The sequence below is a fragment of the Ischnura elegans genome, chromosome 7, assembly GCF_921293095.1.
Source record: "Ischnura elegans chromosome 7, ioIscEleg1.1, whole genome shotgun sequence".
Lineage (NCBI taxonomy): Eukaryota > Metazoa > Arthropoda > Insecta > Odonata > Coenagrionidae > Ischnura > Ischnura elegans.
In genome coordinates this window covers 28,114,957-28,139,913 of record NC_060252.1, presented here as the reverse complement: position 1 = coordinate 28,139,913, position 24,957 = coordinate 28,114,957, and the positions used below count along the sequence as shown (strand labels likewise).

Sequence of the window (24,957 nt, the reverse complement as noted above, 5' to 3'; positions counted from 1 at the left end):
CCTTTCACTGCTAAATTCTCCACTCACCCGCTGCTCTCTCATGGGCTTAGATTTAAGGATAATTTTAATATATTATTATCCCTCAATGTTCGGGAACATTTGCTTGCCATTTTTTCGTCTTTTCTCTGGAAATTAATTCCAAATTAAATTGCTCTTTTGCGTTAGGTGAAACAGTTCGATTCTGCATAAGTCAATAGCACATACGTACTGTCAATAATTTTTCACCATTAAGCTTAAAAAAACTGAAAAATGCAACCAAACTACCAACCAATGTCAAATAGAGCAATCAAAACCAGTACAGTTCAGTTAATTGTAAAGGTGGAAATGCAGGCCCAGAAAAAATCATGTGTAAATCATCTCATTGATCTCAGTCTGTCATATGTTGATAAAATTGCATGAAACAAATTGTTTTCATGGGGCCAAATCTATGGTATGTTAGTTTAGGGAAATTTATAAATCCTTTGAATTTTTCTCTCATTTTGAGGATTTTGGGAAAAATGTTGCATTTGCTTTGTGTCAGATTTCTGTAATTTTTTACTTTCTTTTTTTTTCAGAAAAGACACAGAGCAGATGGTGAGATAAACCACCGTGAATTGGAGGTTCTTCGTGACGGTCATTGGCAATGGGTTCAGTGGTTAGATGTGGTCGTTGGCGATGTTGTCAAAGTGCACAATGACAATTTTTTTCCTGCAGACCTCATCATCCTTTCCTCCAGGTTAGCGTAATTACTTACGTATTCTCCTGTTTTTGCTCTATTGACTATTTTCATTTATATTCTCTGGATTGTTTGGCACTGCTAAAAATTTAGAATTCAATGACTTAAGATGTAATTTTAAGTATTGGTGAAGGTGAGTATTTGCATTCAGATAGATTAAGAGACGGATAGTTAATTCTGTTAATAGTCATTTGGAGTATTCACCTTTCTCGTGCCATCTCTATAACTGTTGAATTTGTGTCATCCATGCAGTGGTTCAGAGGTGACATAATAATATAATTCTGTTACTTCGTACTTGGTTATTTAACTCTTACTCAAGAGTCATCTCACGCAAGAGGGTTCAGGGGAATTGACACATTCACTGTAAGTCATTTCAATTGACCCAGTCCTCCTTCCTGTCAAGGTTATGCTTTCTCTGGTATGTAAAAAAAATCCAAAATATTCTCCTAGCTGGATCCATGGCTGTGACCCTCAGGTAGCTCCCTTCTTTCATTTTATAAGGTCCATTTTGGAACCATTTAGGCCTAAAAGTAAAAAAGACTTGCATTTGGAAGAAGTGAAAAAAAAATATATGTACCTCATTGAATGTTGTATACCTCAATGAAATGTATCCAAAGAAGACATTAACATACACTCCAGACCATAATGCATATTAACTAAAATATTTGGTTCACGGTTGTTTTGTGAGACCTACTTGGACACAGGCTTGCCGTACCCTTGCACTGATCGAGCTCAACCTCATCCTGGACCCTTCCTTGGTCGCATCCTTATGCTGCACACTTTTTCCAACGAAAAAGGTCCAAAAATGGTCCACCTATTGGTACGTCTGTATTCCGCAAATAATCAGTTGCTAGTTTTTCCAAGTGGGTGTGAGGGCAGTGTGTGGAATATTCCTACTAGGTGCAATCGCATACGGTGGTGTCATGCATGGGTGGGGGGTGGTGAAAGTATGTCATTCATGTTCAGATGCCGTTCGTTTCTAAGTCAAATTGCTTGCAGAATTTGCCAATTCTGTCCAGTCCTCGAGGAGAGAGGACGTCCCTTACCGTAGCTCCCTAAGTGGAAATCGAACCGTTGACCATGGTCAGGGAGGGGAGTAAGGTCACAGTTTTGAAGTGCTCCGAGTGCAAGAAAAAGCTGAGAAATGGCGTGCAATGTGGGAAGTGCGGGAAATGGTTCCATTTTAAGTGTTCCAGATGTGCGATTGAGGACTGCATTAAAGAAAAATGGCAGTGTTTTCGATGTAATTCGGAGTCAGATATGTTGCAACTGAAGGAGAAGGAAAGGATTATTAAGAGTCTGAAGGAGGAGATATCTAGGCTTTCCTCCCAAATGGAAGCGCTGAGTGCGGAAAATGAAGTTTTGAGGATTAAACTTCATCAGAAGGAATGTTGTATTAGTTGCAATTCTAGGAGCATTGGTGTTGAGGTTTCCTCGAATGTGCGCGAGGCAGTGACTTCCGAGCGGAGTCAATGCAGGCAAGCAGTTAGGGCGACACAGAAAGCAGTTGAGGGAGCAGAAACACCCGAAGTTGGGAAGAAGGACGAGAATGGAAGGCCTCCGGAAGAAGTGGCGGAGGAGGGGAAGGAAGCGCTTGCTGGCCAACTGATGGGTGGAGTCCTTCCTGGAAGTGCAGTGAGGAAGGGCACCCCAAGGGTTCGTATTATGGGGGACTCACTACTGAGGCATGCTGCGGAGATACCGAGGCTTAAAGGGTATGTGGTCGATTGTTTCCCTGGTGTGAGAACAGAAGGTCTTGAGAGGATCATTGGAAGAATGAAGACCGAAGAGAAGACTAATGGTGACAATGACGAAGTGGTGGTCATTCACGTTGGGACAAATGACGTGAAAAGGGCTAGAACAAGTGACCACGTGGTGGGGTGGGTATGGGATATGTGCACAGCTGCTAGAACGGCTTTCAGTTCGGCAAAAATAATCATAAGTGGGATTCTGAGAAGGCGAGATGTGCCGGACAGAATCATAGATTATATAAACAAAGGTTTTGATTGGGTTTGCAAAATGAAGGGGATGTTCTTTGTGGATCCGAACTGTTGGGTAAAGTCAATCGACCGTGGAAAAGATGGGTTGCATTTAAATAGATCAGGATCGCAGAAGTTTGGAAAACTAATTTGTGATGTTGTGGAAATGTATTTGTCGGGAAACTAAAGAAGGGACTTGGTGGTGATGATCATAATGTTGATCACAGTGGGAAAGTTATTGTGAAGGGTGAATTGGAAGGTACAGGGAAAAAATATTGTAATGAAATGAGTGAGTCCGTTTCAGACGGGAGTGAAGGTCCCTATATGGATACTGGGAAAGGAAATACACTAAGGTGCAGTAGTGCAAGTGATACAGACGTAATAGAGACGTTATCAGGAGGTGTTGAACAAATAGGAGAGTTCTACAGCGATGTAAATACGCTAAGGTGCAGCACATCGGCGAGAAATGTCACTATCCCCAATACTTCACAGCACCAAGATTCCAAACTTCTAACGTGTGAAGGAGGTGGAAAATGTCTTGGAGATGCAGGTAAGGGCTTAGCAATTTTGCAGGTTAATTGTCGAAGCATTCTAAATAAGGTTAGGGAATTTGAAACGTTGGTCGATGCATGTAATCCCGACATTGTGGTCGGTACGGAATCTTGGCTTGGTGATCATATCATGTCAAACGAGATATTTCCAAGAGATTTTACGGCATATAGAAGGGACAGGAATAGTCGTGGAGGAGGGATATTTATTTGTGTAAACAAAAAGTTAATTAGCACTCAGGAATGGGTAAGGGATGATTGTGAAATGATGTGCGTAAAACTAAAGAGTGGAAACGAAAAGAAAAATTTTAAAATTATTGCCTTGTACAGAAGTCCCAACGAAGGAATGCATGCAATGGACGTTTTAGCGGAGGTATGCTCGGAAAGTCCATCGGATTATACTCTGATAGCAGGGGATTTAAACCTTCCGGGAATTGAATGGTCAAACGACGTGGCCACGGTCGGGGGAGGGAGGGCGCAGGAAACTGCTAATCGTCTCATAAAAGAAGAGGGCTTTGTGCAGGTTGTAGACAAACCCACCCGAGGGGCGAACACCCTAGACGTCATGCTGATGAGACCAGACAACTTGAATAGGGAAGTAGACATTATTCCGGGAATAAGTGACCACTCAGCTGTATGTCTTCAGCTAAACTGGGAAAAGTGTAGTGGCAAAGGGATAAGAAAAACAGTATGGCAATACAACCGAGCCGATAACAATGCATTTCAGAGTTTTCTGAGAAGTAGATATTTGGGGTGGGTAAGCAAAGGTAAAAACGTTGAGGAAATTTGGGATTCTTTCAAGGATATACTAGAAGAGGGGTTGCGTACTTTTGTTCCGATAAGAATTCTCAAAGAAAATACCGATCCGGAGTACTACAACAACAAAATTAGGTCATTAAAAAAAAGGGTAAGGTCGAGTCACAAAAAACGCAATTTGAGTAGTGATTCAATGGTAAATTATAGAAAACTATGCAGAGAATTGAACAGGGAAAAGAAAATTGCTAAGGAAGTTTTTTTACAAAATATTATCTCACAAGATAATGGAAACAGGTTTTATAAGTATCTTAGAAGAAGAAAGGACAACAGAGAAAATATACCGGTTTTGAAAAATGGGGACGGAAATTTAATCACTAACGACAAGGAGAAGGCAAATGCTCTGAACAAATGGTACGCAAGTGTTTTCACACATGCAGCAAAGCAAGTAGACACTTTGGGCTTGGAACTCAGCTTCCAAGACTTTCAGAGAGAAACAAACGTGGTATGTAACGCAAATGTAAAATGCATTAAAACTTCGAATTCTGAGATCTGTAAAAAAATTAGTAAAATGAGGAAGAATAAATCAGTTGGGCCAGATGGCATATCAATAGATTTACTCAAAATGGGAGGCAGTGAAATTACAAAATATGTGAAACATTTATTCAATGCTACGATAAATAACAAAGTTCTACCCAAGGATTGGAAAAAAGCATACGTAACACCCATCTTTAAAGGAGGAGATAAGGGATTGGTTGAAAACTACAGACCGGTTAGTTTGACGTCAACAGTGTGCAAATTAATAGAAAAGATAATTGCTGATTATCTTTGGGAACTATGGGAGAGCACCGACTGGTTGTTTAATTTTCAACATGGGTATAGAAAGGGGCACTCCTGCGAAACGCAACTACTGGGTTTTTGCCAAGAAATTGCAGACTCTATGGATGAAGGGATAGAAGTGGATGCAATAATTGTCGACCTGTCAAAAGCATTCGACAAAGTAGAGCACAATCGGCTTTTAGAAAAAATGAGAAAATTACCACCTCAAACAGACAGTAGACTGTATTTTTGGGTCGAAAATTTCCTGAAGGGTCGAACGCAAAAGGTTAAAGTGGGTGAAATGTGCTCCGAAGAAGCACAAGTAACGTCAGGTGTCCCACAAGGTAGCGTCCTTGGACCGCTTTTATTCTTAATTTATATAAATGACCTCCCAAATAGCATTAACTCCCATATTAGGCTTTTCGCAGATGACTGCATCATTTACAGGAGAATAGAAAGGGAAAGCGATCGAGAAGTGCTTCAAAATGACATAAATAAAATGACAGTTTGGGTGTCAAAAAATGGAATGGACATAAACGTAAAAAAGTGTAAATTTATAACTTTTAGTAGGAAACTAAATGGACCTAGGAGAGAATATTTATATTCAGGGACGGTTATTCCAAAAAGTGACCGATGTAAATACTTAGGGGTGTATTTAATGAAAGATTTAGGGTGGGAGGCAAATGTCGAACAATTAACAAAAAAGGCGTTCAAAACGTTACATTGGGTGATGAGGAATCTTAAGGAAAGTGATCGAGCTACAAAGGAGAAGGCGTATAAGACATTAATCCGGCCTATTTTAGAGTACGCGTCACTAGTGTGGGACCCGTATGAAAAGGGACAAACAGAATCCATCGAGAAGGTGCAAAGAAAGGCAGCAAGGTACGTCATGGGGAAACACAAAAAGACCGAAAGTGTCGGTAAAATGCTGAAAGAACTGGGATGGGATACACTAGAACGGAGAAGAAAAATAAATAGGCTTTGCGCACTCTTCCGCACACTGAAAGGGGAAAAGGCATGGGGGGAACTTCGGAGGAAGATTGAATACCCCAGCTATATTGGTAGGCATGATCACCAATTCAAGATGAAATGCCGGCCGCAAAGGACTAACGTAAAGAAATTCTCGTACCTTAACAGGACGATTACGGAATGGAATAGACTCCCTGCAGAACTGTTTAAGCCCTACCCTAACAACGTAAGGATTTTCAAAAAGAGGTGTAGAGGATTTATATTGGAAAATTAATATCACTGAATTTTAATACTTTCCAGTTTCATTTTGGTAATGTATTTCTCATTTGCTATATTTTTGTTTTTCTTTTTATTTTGTATAACCTGTTACCACCTGGCAAATAGCCAACTTGTAACTTGTACTATATAATAATAATAATAATAATAATTCTTTGGAGACATTCAACTAAAATGTGATCACTTTTCGTATTATCTTTACTTCTCATCCTAGACCCTCAATCAAAATACTTATTTAATCGCTCAACTGTGATGGGATGCCTGTCTCTGTCTGGGATGCCTGAGTCATGGTGACTCCATAAACTTTTATGAACCAAACATTTGTTATGCAATTCTTGTGAAATACTTCATCAATAATATTAAATAATTACCCTCGAAAATATGTGTATATTTTCTGGAACTTCTTCTCATAAAAATCTCATTTATAATTTATGAAGTGTCATAGTTTTTAATAACAAGTAGCAAAATTCAGCTTGGCTTGTTGTATGTGAATGTTTTTATGTGCGTTTACTACCTTTTAGCTAAATTTCCGTCATTTATCTCTGAAATTCTTGCAGTGAGCCCCAAGCTCTTTGCTACATAGAGACAGCCAATCTTGATGGGGAAACAAACCTCAAGATACGCCAAGGTGTTTCAGAGACGGCATTGTTACTTGAGACCAAGGACTTGGACCAATTCACTGCAACTATCGAATGTGATCTTCCTAATAGGCATTTGTATGAGTTCACTGGAGTGCTGAGGCGTAGTGGAAAACCGTAAGTAAAGTAACTCGTAAATTCAAAGATAATAGAATGCATTGCATCAAAAGTTCTAATTCATGGAGGGAGTTTCAAAATTCTTCAAAATTACATTTTTTTACTTCTTATTTTAGATTTCTTTAGTTTAGTGGTGCCAAAATTCCACTGCTATACCTTGCTAACCATTGAGTTTATCTTTTTTTACCATCATTCTCATCTCCATTTTGGTGAGATTAAGGTCTGTTGTGACTGATGGCCGGTAGATAAGAAGATATAATTCCCGCAATGACCACCATTTTAATGCTATTAAATTTCTTTAAGAAGATCAACAACAACAATACTTCTCTCCATGTAAATTTAGAAATGTAAACATCCATAACATAAACATTAGTGTAAACATTTAATCACAATAAGGTCTTAACCACTTAAGTGAATTATTTGTGTCAGACTGTAAGTGCCCCATAAAGGTATCTTATGTGAGTCTGGAAGTTGCTTGGATAGGACTGGAATGGTCATAATCTTATGCCTCAATATTTGGAGTTACTTTTATTCAGGGGAGTAATGTTTTTTTTTCTTTCGTTATAGGATTGTACCTTTGGGACCTGATCAAATTCTTCTTCGAGGGGCTAAACTTCAGAATACCAATTGGGTGTTCGGGGTAGTGGTATACACTGGACATGAAACAAAACTCATGATGAACTCAACTTCTGCCCCTCTAAAGCGCTCCACTGTTGATCGAATTACCAATCATCAGATCCTCTGGCTATTTTTTATTCTGATTGTGTTATGCTTAGCATCAGCCATATTCAATGTATTTTGGACTCAGTCTCACATGTCAAATGTCTGGTACCTTGGTGTAGATGGTGAGTTAAAAGACAATAGCTGATTTTTATTTATGCTGGAATATGAAATCAATCAATCGAATACTTCAGTTGTAATAATTAGTATGTACGTTTAAGTTTTTTCGGGAGACTATCGTCATTTTTTCTTCCCCTTAGATAGGTAGATTTAAAAATCTTATGTTTTCCTTCTTTGCAGATCTATTCAGCGTTAATTTTGGTTATAATCTCCTCACATTCATCATTTTATTCAACAATCTCATACCTATATCCCTTCAAGTTTCTTTGGAGGTGGTTAGATACATTCAGGTAAGTGAAAAATGTACCATTAATGCCTCAGATATTTTTGATTCCTAACCAGCATGAGTAGACAATGCCTGATAATATAAATATAAATTAATATATATTCTTGGAAATATAAATTCTTGGGAAGCAAAGTGCTCAACATTGGTTTGAGTATTTTTTCAAAAATTAACCGTAGAAAGTGTTATAATATCCTCTGTGAGGTTTGACGTATCATTAGTCTCTATGTTAGATAATATTATATGTATTCATTATTGAAAATGTATTTTGCAGGCTACATTTATTAATATGGATATTGATATGTATCATAAAGAAAGTAATACTCCTGCAATGGCAAGAACTTCTAACCTCAATGAAGAATTAGGACAGGTATTAGTTTTTTCATGCTAAGTTTTAATAAGGGTTGCTGAAACATGCTATCAGACACTTACCTAGTTTCTTTTACATCCCAGGTCAAGTATATTTTCTCAGATAAGACTGGAACACTCACAAGAAATGTGATGGACTTCAAGAAGTGCTCGATTGCAGCTCAGATTTACACCCTTGAAGATAATGATCCCACTCAAGGCCCAATAATTGAGGTAAGTTATAAAATTGTTTCAGGCTTGATTTTGTGGTGGAGTTCGCTATATCCATGATGAAGAGCACAAATGGTAATTCCCACACTTTTTAATTCAACACTCAACAACCGACCATGGTTTCAACTTATTGTGTCATTTTCCTTGAAATTGCCATTACCATTTGATTTTACCAAATTAGCATTTGTGCTCTTCATCATGGATGAAGATATTTTTAATTGGTCTATTATTGGATACTGATTTTTTATACTTGGTATGATTACTGCTTGTGTACTATTATAAGATTGCTTTGGAACTTGTTTAAATGTTGTTTTTCTTGAACTTTTGTGTTGTTGGCCCATTTTTGTATACTTCTACATTTATCATTCTCTAAAAAAAAAACTTTCATGATTTCCTGTTCAATATTTTTGCTCATTTTTTTATCCAATTTTATTCCTCTAGAGTTTGCGGCATAACGATCAAGCTGCACCATTCATCAGAGAGTTTCTTACTCTGATGGCTGTTTGCCACACTGTCATCCCAGAGAGTGGGGGTAAGGAAGATGGGCCTCTTACGTACTATGCTGCTTCACCTGGTAGGTATTCACCCATGTTTTTCAACTCTGATGCTCATTATGGATTCAGGTTGCTGTTCAATACAATTATGTACTCATGTAATTGAACTTGGATTTGAAATTCATTCACCACTCCAGATTTAGGATTTTATTGAATACAATGATTGATGAAATGATCCATTATTATAATTATTAGAGATAGGACAGGGACTAGTGAATTAAATCGAATCTTATTGAATCCATGGGTTTGAGATGTCTGCTACTATGAATTTTAATGTTAGAGAAGTTCATGCTGAGCTAACTAATGGAAGCCGTTGGTGCTTAATTTGTAGAAATATCATCTTCAATAGTTACATATTATGTTGGCTCTTACTGTCTTGTTTAATGGCTGTTTAAAATTATAAAATGTTGAGGTATCATTAAATTTAAGGCTGTATCATAGAGTGACCTTAAGAAAATCCAAGGCTTTTAGCCTATGACTTTACTCTGCATTGTAATAGAAAAAAATATTTTTACTAATTGAATTTCATCACATTTATTATTGCCTTTCAGATGAGCGAGCTTTGGTCAATGGTGCTCGTAAATTCGGTTATGTGTTGAAGACAAGGACACCTGAAATAGTGGAGGTGGATGCCCTTGGTGAAAAGAAACTGTTCGAAGTGCTTCACATTTTGGAATTCACTTCATCGAGGAAAAGAATGTCCGTAGTGGTGCGCTTGCCTGATGGCCGCATAAGACTCTATTGCAAGGGAGCCGACACTGTAATATATGAAAGGCTCGCTCCTGCTGGTGGAGGCCCAGGTGCGTGGGGTGGCCCCGGGCCTGGAACATTGGGTGAAGCTGGGGGGATCAGTGTGGAAGAATCACAGCATATTAAGGATATGACCCTGAAGCACTTGGAACATTTTGCCTCTGATGGGCTAAGAACATTGTGCTGTGCAGTTGCGGATGTTTCGGATGAGTTTTACGAGGTTAGTTTTGAGTTGGAATGCCACAATTATACAACTAATGCTTTACATCAATGTGTAAGTTGTTAATGTTTTAACAAATTAATACCTCTTTAGTAAGGAAAGGTGTGGGTTTATTCTCCATACTTCCAAAGGTGGATGAAGTTATGTAAATTGCTTCCCTGTTTTGAAAATTATGGATTTTGGCAAAATGCCTTATTTTTAAAACTTTTTTTTAAGATATGAATGAACTGTGACCAAATCATCATTTTTTAAAAGTATTTATGACATATTTCACAATTAATTTTAGTGATTCTAATTATGTCTGATCAAAAATTGCTTATGTAGCCTTTAATGTGTAATTTAATGGTTCTCTGTAAAACCATCCCGTTATTTGTTATAATGTTAACCACCTTTTGATACTCAAGTGTGATGATAAATGCGTTTTTTATGGGTGGGACGGACTTTGCAGGAAAAGGCAATGTGTAAGGAGTGTTTTGTTTTCGGAATTTTTATTCAGTGTATATTCCTTAGTGTGTGAAACTTTGAAAAAAGTTAGAATGCAAATTATTATATGAATGCAAAATTCATGCAGGCAATCTTTAGGTGTTCTTATTTTTGGTTTACCAATTATGAACCATTCTTTTTTTGCTGTTAACAGCATTTAATTTTAACTGTTTTCGTTATCTCTGGTATGAATTTAATTCATGATTTACATCAAAGTAAATTATTTAATAATGTTAAACATTTGGTTTTGTTGTAGCCTACAACTTTGTTATTATACATTTTGTGCATGGAGTATCAAAATCTTTGCCTAACTTCATCACCCAATGAATTTGATTAAAAATTTTGGTGCTGATTCCAATGCCTTAGCGGTATGTGCCAAGCTGAACTGATGGTATGAGAAGACAAGCTGTGCTAAAAATTAGAGGTGAGCAGGATGTCAACACGATGGGAAGTGGTTAAAAATAGTTGAGAAGAATGTGTCAAAGAACAGTTTAGCTGTGAAATAAGCTCTCATAGAGGAAGAAAGAGTGATTTTTTAAGACTGCCTCAGGAACAGTGGTGAAATTCTCAGTAATTGCCATGATAGAAAATTTCCCTGGCAAAAATCAAACCACGTAGGTTTTCTAGGCCTTTGTATAAATCACTATCTAATTCAAGTTCCTTAATTTGGAAAGTTAAAGTCCTGGATCCTGGAAACTTTTCTTTTGGCAATGTATGTGAATGGAGTGAGGAAGTTTAGCATATGAGGATGATACGACATCAAGAAGTCTCAATGTCAAAGTTGAGCTTACCCTGAACTGTATGAATGCATGGAAAGCTGTAGGAGTTATTAAAATCGTGGAAATGAATAATTAGAGCGAACTGAGTAAAGCTAGTGGGCATTCTAAAGAAATTTTATGGCAGGGACAGAGGATTTCATTAGAAAGCTTAATTTGTATATGGCTCATAATAAAACAGAAAGGAATGCCAATGAAGAAATAAGGTGGGTTGTCTTCCTGGGGGTAAGAAGACAAGGCTGTCCATTGTTGTCCTTTCTGTCAAATATTGCTCTATGATTTTAAGAGGGACCTTGGAAGAGTTAGATGCAGGAGTTAAATTGGGCAGATTGATGTTCAAGTCAGATATATTCACTAGTGATTGGACACTGATTTGCCCTTAGGCTAAATGCTTGCTGTGTATGATCATAGGTCATATGTGAATTGTGTGAGTGTGATAGAAGAATAAATAGTCACCAGAGTATGCAAGTGAAATGATTTTTTTAAGCTTTGAGAGCACGGAATGTGAGGCTTGCCATAAAAGTAGATGGCGACAAATTTGAGCATGTAGAATAATTCAACTTCATTTTTGGCTGCAAGTTGGAGGGAAACTGACATGGCATTTAGAATGTCAGAAGGGAATAGTGTTGGTAAAGGAGACCTTAAATTTAATGGGAAAGAGCTGGTGAAGGTATCATTTTATATCAGTATCAAGAAAAAGCTAGTGGAAATGTGGAATCTGAGGAAGGAATGTGAAAATAGGCTAGAGGCACCCAATGTATGGGTTAGGTGGAGAATGGAGAGATTGAAATGTTTGCAGAAGAATAAGAATGAAGATTGCTAGATTTGCCTATGGGAAAAGAGTCTGATGATGGCTCCCAAAGTGAAAGGTGTAGGAAAGTGCATTCAAGATGTTGTGAATCCTAGAATCCAAGTCCTGTGTTACCCTTAATTGCCCTGATGAGGACACTTGGCAAAAAAGAGACCTAAGGAATGCTATTTTTAACTTTGTTTCCTTTGCTAATTGAGGACATGTTACGTTCAGATTACCCAGGAATAATGATTTGAAGGTTTTGAGTGTATGATGAAATTAATTTTTTGTTGAACTGTTATCATATTCAAAGGAAAAAATATTTTAGGCTTATAGAAATATTTATTGCATATCTTATTCTGCATTTGATGGTCTTTGGGAAATTAATGAAATATTCTTTGCATTAATTTCTGCATACATATATACAGAAATGCATGGGTTTCGTAAAATGTTGGATGAACATATTTTCTGAATATGAAAGTGTTAACAGTGGAGTTTTTGTCAGATTTATTTATATTTTTATTTGCTGCATTGTCATTTATTATCATGAACTTGGAGAAGAATGCATTTGTTACATATTTTTAATGCAATTTCCATTTTTAATTATTACTTCTATTTGCTGGCAATTTGATCATTTACCAATCTTAAAATTACAATGTTACGTAATGTATGTGTTCGGGTTAATTGGAATTATAAGTGTGTTGATTTAACAATTTATGTTGATTGTGATTCTCTGTTGTCACATGTTGCACGTATTTGTATTTAATGTGTCATTATTTCATTCCATCTATCCCAAATTTGCACAGGAGTGGAAAAATACGTATTACAAAGCATCCACATCCATACATTATCGGGAAAGGAAAATTGAAGATGCAGCTAATCTTATTGAAAATAATTTAGTCATTCTTGGAGCAACTGCTATTGAAGATAAATTGCAAGAAGGAGTAAGTATTTTGTCTGAGCTGTCTATTTTAGGTTTCTGTGAATAGTGATATCAGTGGCATAGTGAAGGGGAGGTATGGACCCCTCCCAAAATATAAAAACACGATTACTTTGCTTCATCACGAAAGTACAAAAGATTTCTTTGAAAAATTAAGTTATTTTTTCGATTATGAAAAGTGTTGAAATTAGTTTAAAATCCTCTAATTAGTACACTGTTTTTCAAAAAATTTTCCCCAGCACCCCTCTGGTTTTGGACTCCCCCTGAATAAAGTTCTTGTCTATGCCAATTATCGTGTTATATTGCTCCATTAAGATATATTTAATGTCAAAAATGCCAAATAACTGATGCTGAGGAACTTTACTTAGGTTTTGAAGGTTGGAAAAAATTATTCTTAATTTTTTTTTAAATCTCAGGGTGTAAAATGCTTTAAAACCAGTTACGTATTTCTTTGAATCATTATTAATAGATATAAGTCCATTTATTCAAAGATGACGAAGTATCTTTGGCTAATTTCAGTAAGTATTATGTATTTTTGTGTTTATTGTCACCTCATCAGTGTAACTTCTCTTTCAGGTGGCCGATACCATTTTTGCACTTTTGAAAGCGGATATCCACTTATGGGTTTTAACTGGTGACAAACAAGAAACTGCCATCAACATAGGGTATTCTTGCAAGCTGATAAACACGGATACAACACTTTTTCTGCTGAATGCCGACAGCTTAGATGTAAGTTATGATAAATTTTAAGTTTACATAAATTTAAATGAGTGAAATTTAGCCAATTACTATTACTTTAATGATTTCTGAGGTATTTCTCCATGTCCTGGTCCAATACCAATAGATCCACCTCTCACTCAATGCGTCCTAATTTGGTTATTACCAAAAACCAATTTGCGGGTACTCTCTCATGCTTATACATATTTCCTGTCTTCCCTTAGTTTGGATACTGTTTTCTTTGGTCCATCGAATGTCATATCCACAGTAAATTTACCCATTATTAAACCTAATAGGGCAGGACATATAAAAGTAGTTGTGTTATTAAAGTTTTTCTCCAGCAAACTTACCTTCTTGTTTGTGAAGACTTCATGCCTGCCTGTATGTGGAAAAAAGATATAGAGGTGTAATGAAAAATAACTCTAGAAACTTTCCAAATACATAGCCTTTATAGTTGAGGAAATGATCCTTGTATCCTCAAGGGTAACAGCTGAGCACCAGTTCACATCCTAAGCAACTATGTTTATAACATTCCCTTTTACGTATACTTATGAACTTCTCTTGAAGAAATTAAAATTATTCCCTTATACATAGCATGTGACTTTGTTGACTCCTTACACCTAAAATACCTAAAATAAATTGGTGATTTCGGAGTACATGACTCATTTCACCTCCATAGTTCTGTGAGAAAGAGATATTTATTTACCTATTGAGGAATCGTTGCTTACCAAACAACCAAAGTACACAGTTTTTATGTTTGTCTTGTAAAATTTCTAGTGTAAATGAGTAAGTTGAAAGCCATTATGTTTCCATATTGTTTTTTTGCATTCACATTATCCACTAATTTTGTCGATGCTCTTTGATATATGTAATATATAAAAGATTGAACTGCTGATCATATTAAGTACAGTCGATTTACGGTTCTTAAACAAAATTAATTGAATACCATTGATATCAAGCGCTTACAAGAGTTATGGATATTTAAGATATCAGTCATTTACTTTTGTTGAAAAATTTATGTTGTTCCCTTGCTCTGAAAATGCGTGTACATTCAAATATTTTCACAGTCATTTCATGTCTTTTGTGGTAAAAGGGTTTAAATGTTTACAAATAATGTGATTTAGTGAGTTATATGTGCTATTGATGTGTCCCTATGTGCATTTTATTTCATTTAACTATCATCATCATCATCAGTGTTCATCAATTCTAAGATTGGTTTGATATAGCTCTTCACTCAATTCTCCTATCACCTAGTCTTTTCGCACCTACTTATTTCTTCTCTTTCTCATCCTTCTTTACCTGTTCCATGTACATATTTTGTTTGATGTCTTCCACATAGGTGTAATTATGTATATTTTTAATATATTTTTGCCTTTACAGAGCACCCGTGATGCAATTATTAAACATATGGCAGAACTAAAGGAAATGAGGGAGATGAGGGCAGAGACTGAAGTGGCTGTAATCATCGATGGGAAGACTTTGAAATATGCTCTTGGTTGTGAAATTCGGAAAGATTTCCTGGACCTCTGTATATGCTGTCGAGTTGTAATTTGCTGCAGGGTTTCTCCTATCCAGAAGGCTGAGGTAATCTTTTTTCTAATACATTTCAAATGAGTATATTTAAACATAATGTTGCATCTAATTGTGAGATAGAAATGTGTCTTCAAATTAAATTAAATATTTGGAAACTTAAAGGTATAACGCTTGTGTTAATAACATCTTCACATGAGAATATATTGTATATCGATGGCTAAGTTCTAACAATACGTATTTCAAAACTTGGGTTGACACAGGTATCTTCAACAGAGTGTAATAGCATTAAAAAATAAAATTAAAGCAAAAAAAAACTCCTTATTGGCAAGTGTATGCTTCTTTTTCAGTTTTATGAATTTTTGGTTTATAATTTTAGGGTACAATTAGAAAAAATTAATCGTTTTTTTTTTGCTCTCCTGAAAAGTTACTATTTTTTAGATATGTGTTGTTAGAACTTAGCCATCGATATTTTGATCTTTTTCTCTGTTTGTTAATAGAAATGCAGTTTTTCTGCTTAATTTTTTGGTAATAGGTATTTATAGAATTAATATTTTTTATAGGTGGTGGAGTATGTTACCATCCATACAAAAACTGTCACATTAGCCATAGGAGATGGTGCCAATGATGTTGCCATGATTCAGAAAGCTCATGTTGGTATTGGAATATCTGGTGAAGAGGGATTACAGGCTTGCTGTGCATCTGATTATTCCATTGCTCAGGTATATGTTTAGCATTGATTTTTATTGTCCATTAAAATTGAATACTAGGTAGTGTAATGTTTTCTTTAATATTCTGGAGGAGTAGGTGTTTACGGGGATCAGGTTGGTGTGGTTGCTAGAGTGTTGGCTTCCCACCCGGTGGGCCTGGGTTCAAATCCCGGCAGCGGCAGAGAATTTTCAGAAACTAAAATATATAAAATAATTAAATATGCCCGATCCCTGCTTGAATGTTGTGTGGAGGACATCTCAAGCGCAACACTCCGTCCGTCGGATGGGGCGTTAAGCCGTGGTCCCCTTGGCGCCTTTCGTAAAGAGCAGGCTAATGCCGACGCCAGGTTTCTCTCCACCCTTCCTTACCTACCCTTCCCTCATGGCACAAATGACCACAGCTGTCGGTTGCCTCCTCCAAATACCATACCAGTAGGTCTTTGCTCAACATTTTTTTATATCTCCTGATAAAGTCTTAAGTTTGGTCTTAGCCATTGTATGTAGCACTTAATATATCATAGAAAACAATATAAAAAAGAAATTTTGGTCCAAGGTAATCATTACACACTATAAATTTTTATATCCCTTTCCCGGAACATTGGCTCGTACATATTTTCACTTTCCCTTGATTTTTTATAATACAGCAGACTCCCTTTTATCCGTGTTGTGGATTATCCATGCATGAGTTCACACTTGTTTGATGTTTTCCACAATCCTTGTAAAAAAATTAAAAAACGAATGCAAAAGCACACGGATCCGTATCCCGGGCAACTTGTGCAAGACTCAACATGGTGCCTGACAGTGTAGTTTCCAACATTGCACTGTGGTTTTGAAGCATTCGTGCAAACCACTTTTATGAATCCGTGACCTCGCAGCCTTAGGAATGTGGTTGTCGAAAACAGGTGTTATATGGAGTAGTAGGAATATGAGTACAATCACGTTATCGCCGTTTAAAAGATCACGATCGGGAGAAGGAAGCTCTTAGTGAACCCGGAAAGCATTCTAAAAATAACAGAAAATGTGCGTGAATAATAATAGATTGTTTGATTTACGTAAATTGTGAAAATTATAAGAAATTAAATTGAAAGTTTGGTTTATTTTTGTTTTCCGATTATGCGTGCCACCTCACCCCATCATTAGCCCGGATAATCGGGAGTATGCTGTAATAAAGTTATTTATATGTGAAATCAATACTGCAAATGTTTTACAAATCAAGTAAATAAGGATAAATTTGAAAATTTAAAAAAACTTCTATACATTGCCTGTATTGGGGTACTTCAAGACAAATTATGATAAGAATAGAAAAAATATGTTAACTGAGACCTGATACAAAACGTAAATACAGTAAAACCTCTATGTAGTGAACCTCTTTACATCATAAACCTCCATATATCATACCACCCCTACGGTCTCGTCTGATTTGCATGCAAATTTATAGGCAAACCTCTCTATAGTGAACCTCTTTATATCGTAAAGCCTCCACTTATCATACCAAGGAGACACCCCCGAGATGGCCTAACTACCTCCGCAAATCGTACCGAGACAACAAGAGACCATTAACGCAGCCATGATTACGTACATGGAATGATACTTTCAGCAATACATGTTTCTCTCTTTTTTTTTCTTATACACCTCATTATGCTGTCATTTTCACGTTAATCATAAGTTGTGGCCATTTTGTTCAATATGAGATCATACCTAACAGTAAATAAGAAAAAAGGTACCCAAATATCCCAATCATTTAAAGTGACTGTTGAATTGAGAGATCACATCATTTTCTCTAAAATCATGGTAAAAATCATGCGATATCGTTCGCTGTCTGTTATTATTAAATAATAAATATATGTTCACTGATGCATGCATGTGTGTTTAAACACACAAATATAATGGTTTAAAAGACAGTAGTGCCTTTCATTTCCAAAGGATATGAAAAAATGGTGCCTATCACTAAAACCTCTCTATAGTGAACCTCCATGCATCAAAATGCCCAAATTTACGTCCCTTCCATTACGATGTAAAGAGGTTTTACTGTAAATGCCTAAAAATATAACAACTTGTTGTTCAATTATTGGCATTCTAAGTTTCTAATGATTTTGTGTTGCTTCTTTCCAGTTTCGCTTTCTGACAAAACTACTTTTTGTTCATGGAGCTTGGAATTACAGTCGTATGTGCAAGCTCATCCTGTACAGTTTCTATAAAAATATTTGCCTGTATGTAATAGAATTGTGGTTTGCCATTTATTCTGGCTGGTCAGGGCAAATTTTATTTGAGCGGTGGTCCATTGGTTTATACAATGTGGTAAGTGAAGCATCATTTTATTTTATAATGTACTCAGGAGAGTATGCTTGCATGACTCTTCATCTTAGTATGTCCTCTTAAATTTTACAGAATAGTTATTGAGCGTGTATTTATTTAAAGCCTGCATTTTCCTCCTCATTGAAGATTAGAGAGGAAGAATTGCATATTTCGGTATTTCATTTTCCTATCGAAGTGTTGACTTGACCCTATTTTACTGTAGCACATTTATTATGATGCGTGTCTACCAATATAGTTTTGACTCTCTACTTGTGGTGAAGCACATCAATTGACATATCTATGTTACTTATGCTGTAAATTCTGTTATGTAAATTTTCAGTGGTAAAATTTATTTATAATCAAAACCATTTGGTTCTCTCCCCTGCTTACATGCAATTTTACTGTGACTATCAAAAAAATAAATAAACTTATTTGGGTCATAGAGTCAACAATTGATGTGATAAAAAATATTTTAGACTTTTTAAAATTTTGGCTGCAACAATATGAAACAATGTTTCGTTAAGTATAAAAAGATATGCATGAAATGTAACCCTTTCTTTAGTGATCTAAAGAATTTATTATCGGTGAATTGGTAAGAAATTTGAGCACTAAGTTTATAAAAGGTTTGGTGGAAAGGCCAAGAAACTCAGAGACTGCATGGCTTATATCTAAATTCTATTAAAATATCACTATTTATTACCTAATTTTTTTCTTGTGAACAATCAGTTAAACCAAATACAAAGTCAGTTGCACCTCCAAGTTCTTACTCATGGATGGATTAAAAATGGAATTTTTGCCGTCATCACTGCTCAGTGTTTTTACCTCTTTCCTATGTCTTTTTTCAGCTCTTCACAGCTGCTCCACCGTTGGCAATGGGACTTTTTGATAGACTTTGTAGTGCAGAAACCATGATGAAGTATCCTAGTCTTTATAAAACAACTCAATCCTCACAGTTTTTTAATGTACGTGTATTTTGGGTTTGGATTGGAAATGCACTTATCCATTCTGTGCTACTTTATTGGCTGCCTTTTCTAGCACTTCAGAAGGATGTAATCTGGGGCAATGGTAGAGAAGGTGGTTATCTACTTCTTGGTAATATAGTTTACACGGTGAGTTCCTGGTTTTTGTATTATTCAATTTATCATTGCACATTGGTATACACAGTTTTCATTTGTGTATCATAGGCACTGGGCCTTTGTCCAGTTGGGTAGTAGCATTCATCATAGAAAACAGATCCCATTAATTATGATCTTTGGCCCACTGTTAATTTATTCATTATGCACCAATTACAAGAATTGGCCTTTCAATGCCTAATGGTTACGTATGATAATGGCTGTAATTGTATTTATAAACATAACTCCCTTGATAATTGTCAATATTTCTGGGTGTTTTTTTTTTAGATTTTCACACAAATGAATATGTATCAAAGTTCACAGATCTGAGAGGTTTATATTTTTATAGTCATGTTTTATGAGTATACAGCTGGTTGATAGTCGATGATTTTGAGTTAGTGCAAAATATTTAAAGTTTTGGTGAAGACTGTTTATATTTTTAGTCACTCTTTGCTGCCCCAATATGTTTAACTTTTGTGTAGTGATGATATATATACATAGTTTAAAACATCTTTCAAATGGCGCTTAGTTTGTAGATGTGGGCATCAGGAAAACTTTATCTTTTGGAAATTATGTCATTTAGCATTTTGATATATAAAATCGTAGCCTCTGATTGAGGTTTTGAAATTGGTGCTCTTCATCTATGTGGAATTGGCAACTATTTGGTTGTGGATGAAAGGGTACACCCATAACTCGAGATACTACTAGCATCACTTTTGGTATCTCATGTATCTGTCTACCTCAGAAGAAGCATATTTTAACTGCTTATAAACATCTCTAATGTCAATTGAAGGTAATTTTTAATTCTATTTTTTTAATTGCAGTATGTTGTGGTGACAGTTTGCCTTAAAGCAGGCCTTATTACAAATGCTTGGACGTGGCTTACACACCTGGCCATTTGGGGATCAATAGTAGCTTGGTTTCTTTTTATATTAATTTACAGGTGAGTAATGCTCTTCCTAAATTTAAGGTTAGAGCAAGTTTTATGGTGTACTAACCAGATTTAGTCTTTTATTTTGGACACTTTACTACATGTATGGTAAAAATTTTGATGTTGAAGACTTCCAAGGACTTTTTCTATTATTGCCTCTGACAGTATTTTTTGTAATTCAGGTTATTGTATGAGGTTTTATATTTAAGTATTTTTTGTTTTTAGAGTTTTTGGGTTTGAATGTTTTCTACTCCCAAATTTCTTTATCCTTTCCAGCAACTTCTGGCCTACTATTCCATTGGGAGCCGTCATGCTTGGAATGGACAGGATGATTTTCTCCTCACCAGTCTTCTGGCTTGGCCTAATTCTCATTCCGTTCTCTTCTCTGCTTCTTGACATTTTTGTCAAAGTGTAAGTTTTGGCTATTTTTACTACTTTTCCTTGCTCTTATGGTGTATTTGTTGTTCATATGCCTCCAGTGATATGATATAACCAAGCTAGGAAGTTAACTCTTGCCGGTAATTAACTTCAAAGTATGTTTGAGTGTTGGTTACGTCTGGGAAATGGTAAGTGAAATCTTTTATGAGTGTATGTGTAGTAGAGTCTAGGCTTGGGGAGAAAGATTTAGAAACCATGTCTGAAGAAAAGCCTTCTCCTTTCTCAAGTCGGTGGAATAATTTTGTGTTGTGGAAGATACGGCATCTACCATATGCCAGTTGAGTGCTAGCCATATTAATGCAGCAAATTATTGAACTCTGCCTGAAGAAATGCTTTGAATCTAAGAAAACAAATTATGGTAAGCCAGATCTTATTTTCTTTACATAGATTTTGTAATTTCTAAAGGAATGTACCGAATGTAATGAAAGCATACACATATTTTTTTTGAAGGACTTGCATGGTCATGGTTAATCAAAATTATTGAAAATTTGACCCTGAAGAAGAACTTGTTGACCAGTACTTTGAAACCTCGATCTATCATTTTTCAAGAGGTTGGATGGAAAAAACTATGAATGCAGGAAATAATGAAGTCAGTAAAATTTGACACAGTTGCCTATGGAGCAGGAGAAACACCGCATTTCAACTATTTTAGCTCAATTTTCATTATCTTTCATTCTTCTGCTGATGCTTTTGCCATGAAAGTTATTTTGACGTGTGTGTAAGCCATGTTTTTTTCCTTAGAATGAGGATATTTATATTTTTATTTTAGTTTTTTCTTCAATAATCCGTTTCAATATATGTGCTATGTACTATGAGAAGAGGAATTTACTATGGGAATCCAGCGATTCTTTCTTCGTCAGCAACTCGGCCACAGTCTATACATTTTCTTTAGACTGCGACTATATGTAGGTAATTTCTTCGCAACCGTAATTAATTTTTATGTGGCTGTAATTTGAGTGTTTATTTTAAAAAAATACCTGTAATTGATGAGGTATTAATATTGAAAGATAACTATTTAACTCATCTAATGACTCCTAATGATCTTAGCAAGATTCAGCGTGTACATATAAAATGATACCTGCACACAAGTTTTTGAAAATGCCTTAATTGCCGAAAAAGATGAAAATGACGCATTCTGTAAAAGAGTCATTGGTGGACTAGTTAAAAATAGGCCCCCACTATTGATTATGATGTGCAAAAAGTAACAATTTTGAGTTAAAAAAAGACTCCTTTCTTTTCTGGTAATATCTTCTAAATCTATTTCCAAATACATACATAGTTTATACCTATTATCACCAGAAGCAGTGCTCCTCTTGTAATCTTGAGAAAGACAAAAAATACATTGCATTTAAAGTGGCTTACCTTTGCTTAAGTCATCACAGTGATTTTATTTTTTTCGCAATCAATGAACTTATCATGCCAAAGTGAAAAAACTCACTGATTTAATGTCTTCCCACACTGGAAAGTAGGGAACCACACATATGAGGTGAAGTTTGAAAGTGACAATATTGCATAAGCAGAGCCAAAATTTTTTTCCTAAAGAGAAGGAAACTTACCCACTCATTTCCAACTAGCTTAGCACCAGATAAACAGATGGATTTGAGTGACTATTATGGAGTGACAAAATATCCTGTGAAGATATCCCTTCATCAGTGGCTCTGACAAGCAAGATATTGATGGCTAAATTCTAATAACACATATCTCAAAATTTGGCCGGTTTGAGACAGGCATCTTAAACAAAGTGTAATAACATTGTAAAAATAAAATTCAAGCGAAAAACAGCTCTTCGTTTGCAAATGCATGCACCTTTTTCTGTTTTGTGATTTTTTTGTTTTAATTTCAGTGCACAATTAAAAAAATAAATAGTTTTTTTGCTCTCCTGAAAATTTGCTATTTTTGAGATACCTGTTAATAGAACTTAGCCATTGGTATGCCGAATCAATTGGTGATAAGCTCAACTGTGAGGAAATTGAGTTTATCTTGAATGCCAAGTCTCTGTTGTATGTTGCCTTAAATGGCATCGTAAATGCTTGGTTTCCTTTATGTCAAAGATAGACGCGGGAAAATAATACATCGGGACCGTGATCTACAAACGATCAATGCAGGAAAATGATACTTCAGGGAACAATAGATTCAGGGAAAAAATAACATTGTCTCTATGGAACTTCATTTGTGACTGGGAAAAGTGGAGGATAGATGTGGGAAAACAATGTGAATGAGCAAACAATAGATCGAGGTCCCACTATTATAAAAACTATTATTATGTAATAAGAACAGGACGTAAACTCAGCCACTAATTTTTGTCCCCAAGCTGTGTTTTATACTTGATTGATTTGTATAAAGTAATCTAATTAACATATTCTACCCATAAAAATGTTGCAACCATTAATGTAATAGAAGCTTGATGTGAGTTTGAATTTCATTGTTATTACAGAGCTACTTATATGTGACCTGGCTTAAGAAATCATCATGTAAAAAATTCTCATTGAATAGATGGAAAGTGAAGAGATTTTGTTAAGAAATGCTACCAGGCTCTGGGCATGCTGCATCTGAATTGGAAATTAGAAATTTAATTTTGAATTGTTTTAAACTTCTATTTACGGGCATATATTCAAAATTATATGCTGAATTTTACTAAAGGTAGAATATTTTTGTTTTCATCCTGTAAGTACAGAATGGTGGTTAGGGAAATTTGAAAATTAATTTTGGTATTCCTTCATCAACATCAATCAACTTTATGCTTGTAGTTGTCTGAACTAAGTATCAATGCTTCTGCAGCTGCTTTTGCAGCTCATTGAATTGACTTACATATTTAGGCATTCTCAAAGCTAGGAAATAACCATAAAAAATAGAAATTTGCCGTACACAATTCAACTACATATATATAGCTTTATTCCTCATGATTATTTTATGTTCTTGTGCTTTCAACAATCATTTTTCTTAAAATATTGTAGTTTAAATTACCAGCACTCATATTGCCAAGTAAAATTATGTAGATCTTAATGCATCAAAAGAGTAAAACATAAATCCTTGTTCTCGTTTTTAAATACAGCAGACTCCCAATTGTTCGGCTGCGGATTATATGAGCATGATTTCTCACTACTTATAGGTCTTCGGCAATCTTCACAAAAAATATAAACGGATGCAAAAACACCAGTGTTTTTCCATTTTAATGAAAGGATATACCGTTTATACTTATTAATTCTATTAGATTTCCCTTCGTAAAACAGAATTATTTTATTTACTTGCTGACGAGAAATGTTTCAAGTTTAGTTGGACTTCTGCTCTTGCATTGCAGAAGACAGTGAGTGGGGACCCAAGGCGGGTCCCCTGAGGGTTACAACACACCGGGGGCAGGACCCAGTAACTTAAATGATGCGCCCACGCACACAGGGAGGGGAAGGGAAGGAAAAAGAATGGAAGCGCCGCCGCGATAGGAGCCCAATGATGCCTCTGGGAAGGGATAGGGAAGGAAGGGCGGGACGGAAAACCCTAGCTGCTATAGAAGCGACCAGGGCCCACTACTAGCGAAACCATAATAGGGTGGTTTCCTATTATTTTTTTATTGCCTAAATCAAAAGATTATTACTCCTGGAGTACGTATTTCGCACTTTTAGATTTTTAAATGATGATATCTATTTTTCGCGATTAAATGAAAAGTGAAAATTTTCAAGCGTGCGAAAACGCGACGGGTAAGTATGAATGCCGGGAAAACTCTGTGTGATGTCGTTCTGGATCCCGCTGCCGCAAGTGAGGTGACCTTGGGGCGAGGCTCTGAGCGCTGATACGATGCAGGATGCTAGCAGGTAGCAGAGTACCATGCTAGCTGGTAGCGCTTGGCTTAAATAAGGATTATTAATACCTTATCAAACGAAGAAAACTTTTCGACCTTAGCCAGTTTTAATAGGTGATTACTAAGACATGTTTCCCTGAGCTCCTTGCCTCATGCATGCATTGGTAACCTCAGACGATGTAAAACTCTATCTATTCGTGTAGAAACTAGGTCCCTGTGACGTCATGTGGAGTGGCATCGCATGGGTGCCAATCTGGCCTTCTTCAAATGAGGATAAAATTGACCGTTGCCATTCGTCTAAACCGGTATTTCTAAAACCAAATAATTTGTATATTATGAATACACTAATGGTGGGTAACGAATCGCAATCAATGCCTTTCGTTTTCTTTGATGAAGGAAACT

General features: G+C 36.0%; 1 protein-coding gene across 9 annotated transcripts in view; it reads left to right on the top strand.

Moving 5' to 3' along the window:
• Positions 1-24,957, top strand: part of LOC124162736 (probable phospholipid-transporting ATPase IA) — a 262,810-nt gene that overhangs the window by 200,480 nt on the left and 37,373 nt on the right. For all 9 annotated transcript variants that reach the window (XR_006865658.1, XM_046539362.1, XM_046539361.1 and 6 more), the window contains 16 exons: positions 555-715; positions 6,617-6,814; positions 7,382-7,659; positions 7,835-7,944; positions 8,212-8,307; positions 8,391-8,519; positions 8,958-9,090; positions 9,622-10,040; positions 12,896-13,033; positions 13,606-13,758; positions 15,127-15,330; positions 15,840-15,998; positions 18,099-18,284; positions 19,127-19,390; positions 20,218-20,336; positions 20,601-20,735. Coding sequence is in view for 8 of the 9 variants with exons in the window: in XM_046539362.1 (XP_046395318.1) it covers positions 555-715; positions 6,617-6,814; positions 7,382-7,659; positions 7,835-7,944; positions 8,212-8,307; positions 8,391-8,519; positions 8,958-9,090; positions 9,622-10,040; positions 12,896-13,033; positions 13,606-13,758; positions 15,127-15,330; positions 15,840-15,998; positions 18,099-18,284; positions 19,127-19,390; positions 20,218-20,336; positions 20,601-20,735 (2,882 nt within the window). In the remaining variant the exon portion in view is untranslated. The remainder of the gene's footprint in view (positions 1-554; positions 716-6,616; positions 6,815-7,381; positions 7,660-7,834; positions 7,945-8,211; positions 8,308-8,390; positions 8,520-8,957; positions 9,091-9,621; positions 10,041-12,895; positions 13,034-13,605; positions 13,759-15,126; positions 15,331-15,839; positions 15,999-18,098; positions 18,285-19,126; positions 19,391-20,217; positions 20,337-20,600; positions 20,736-24,957) is intronic.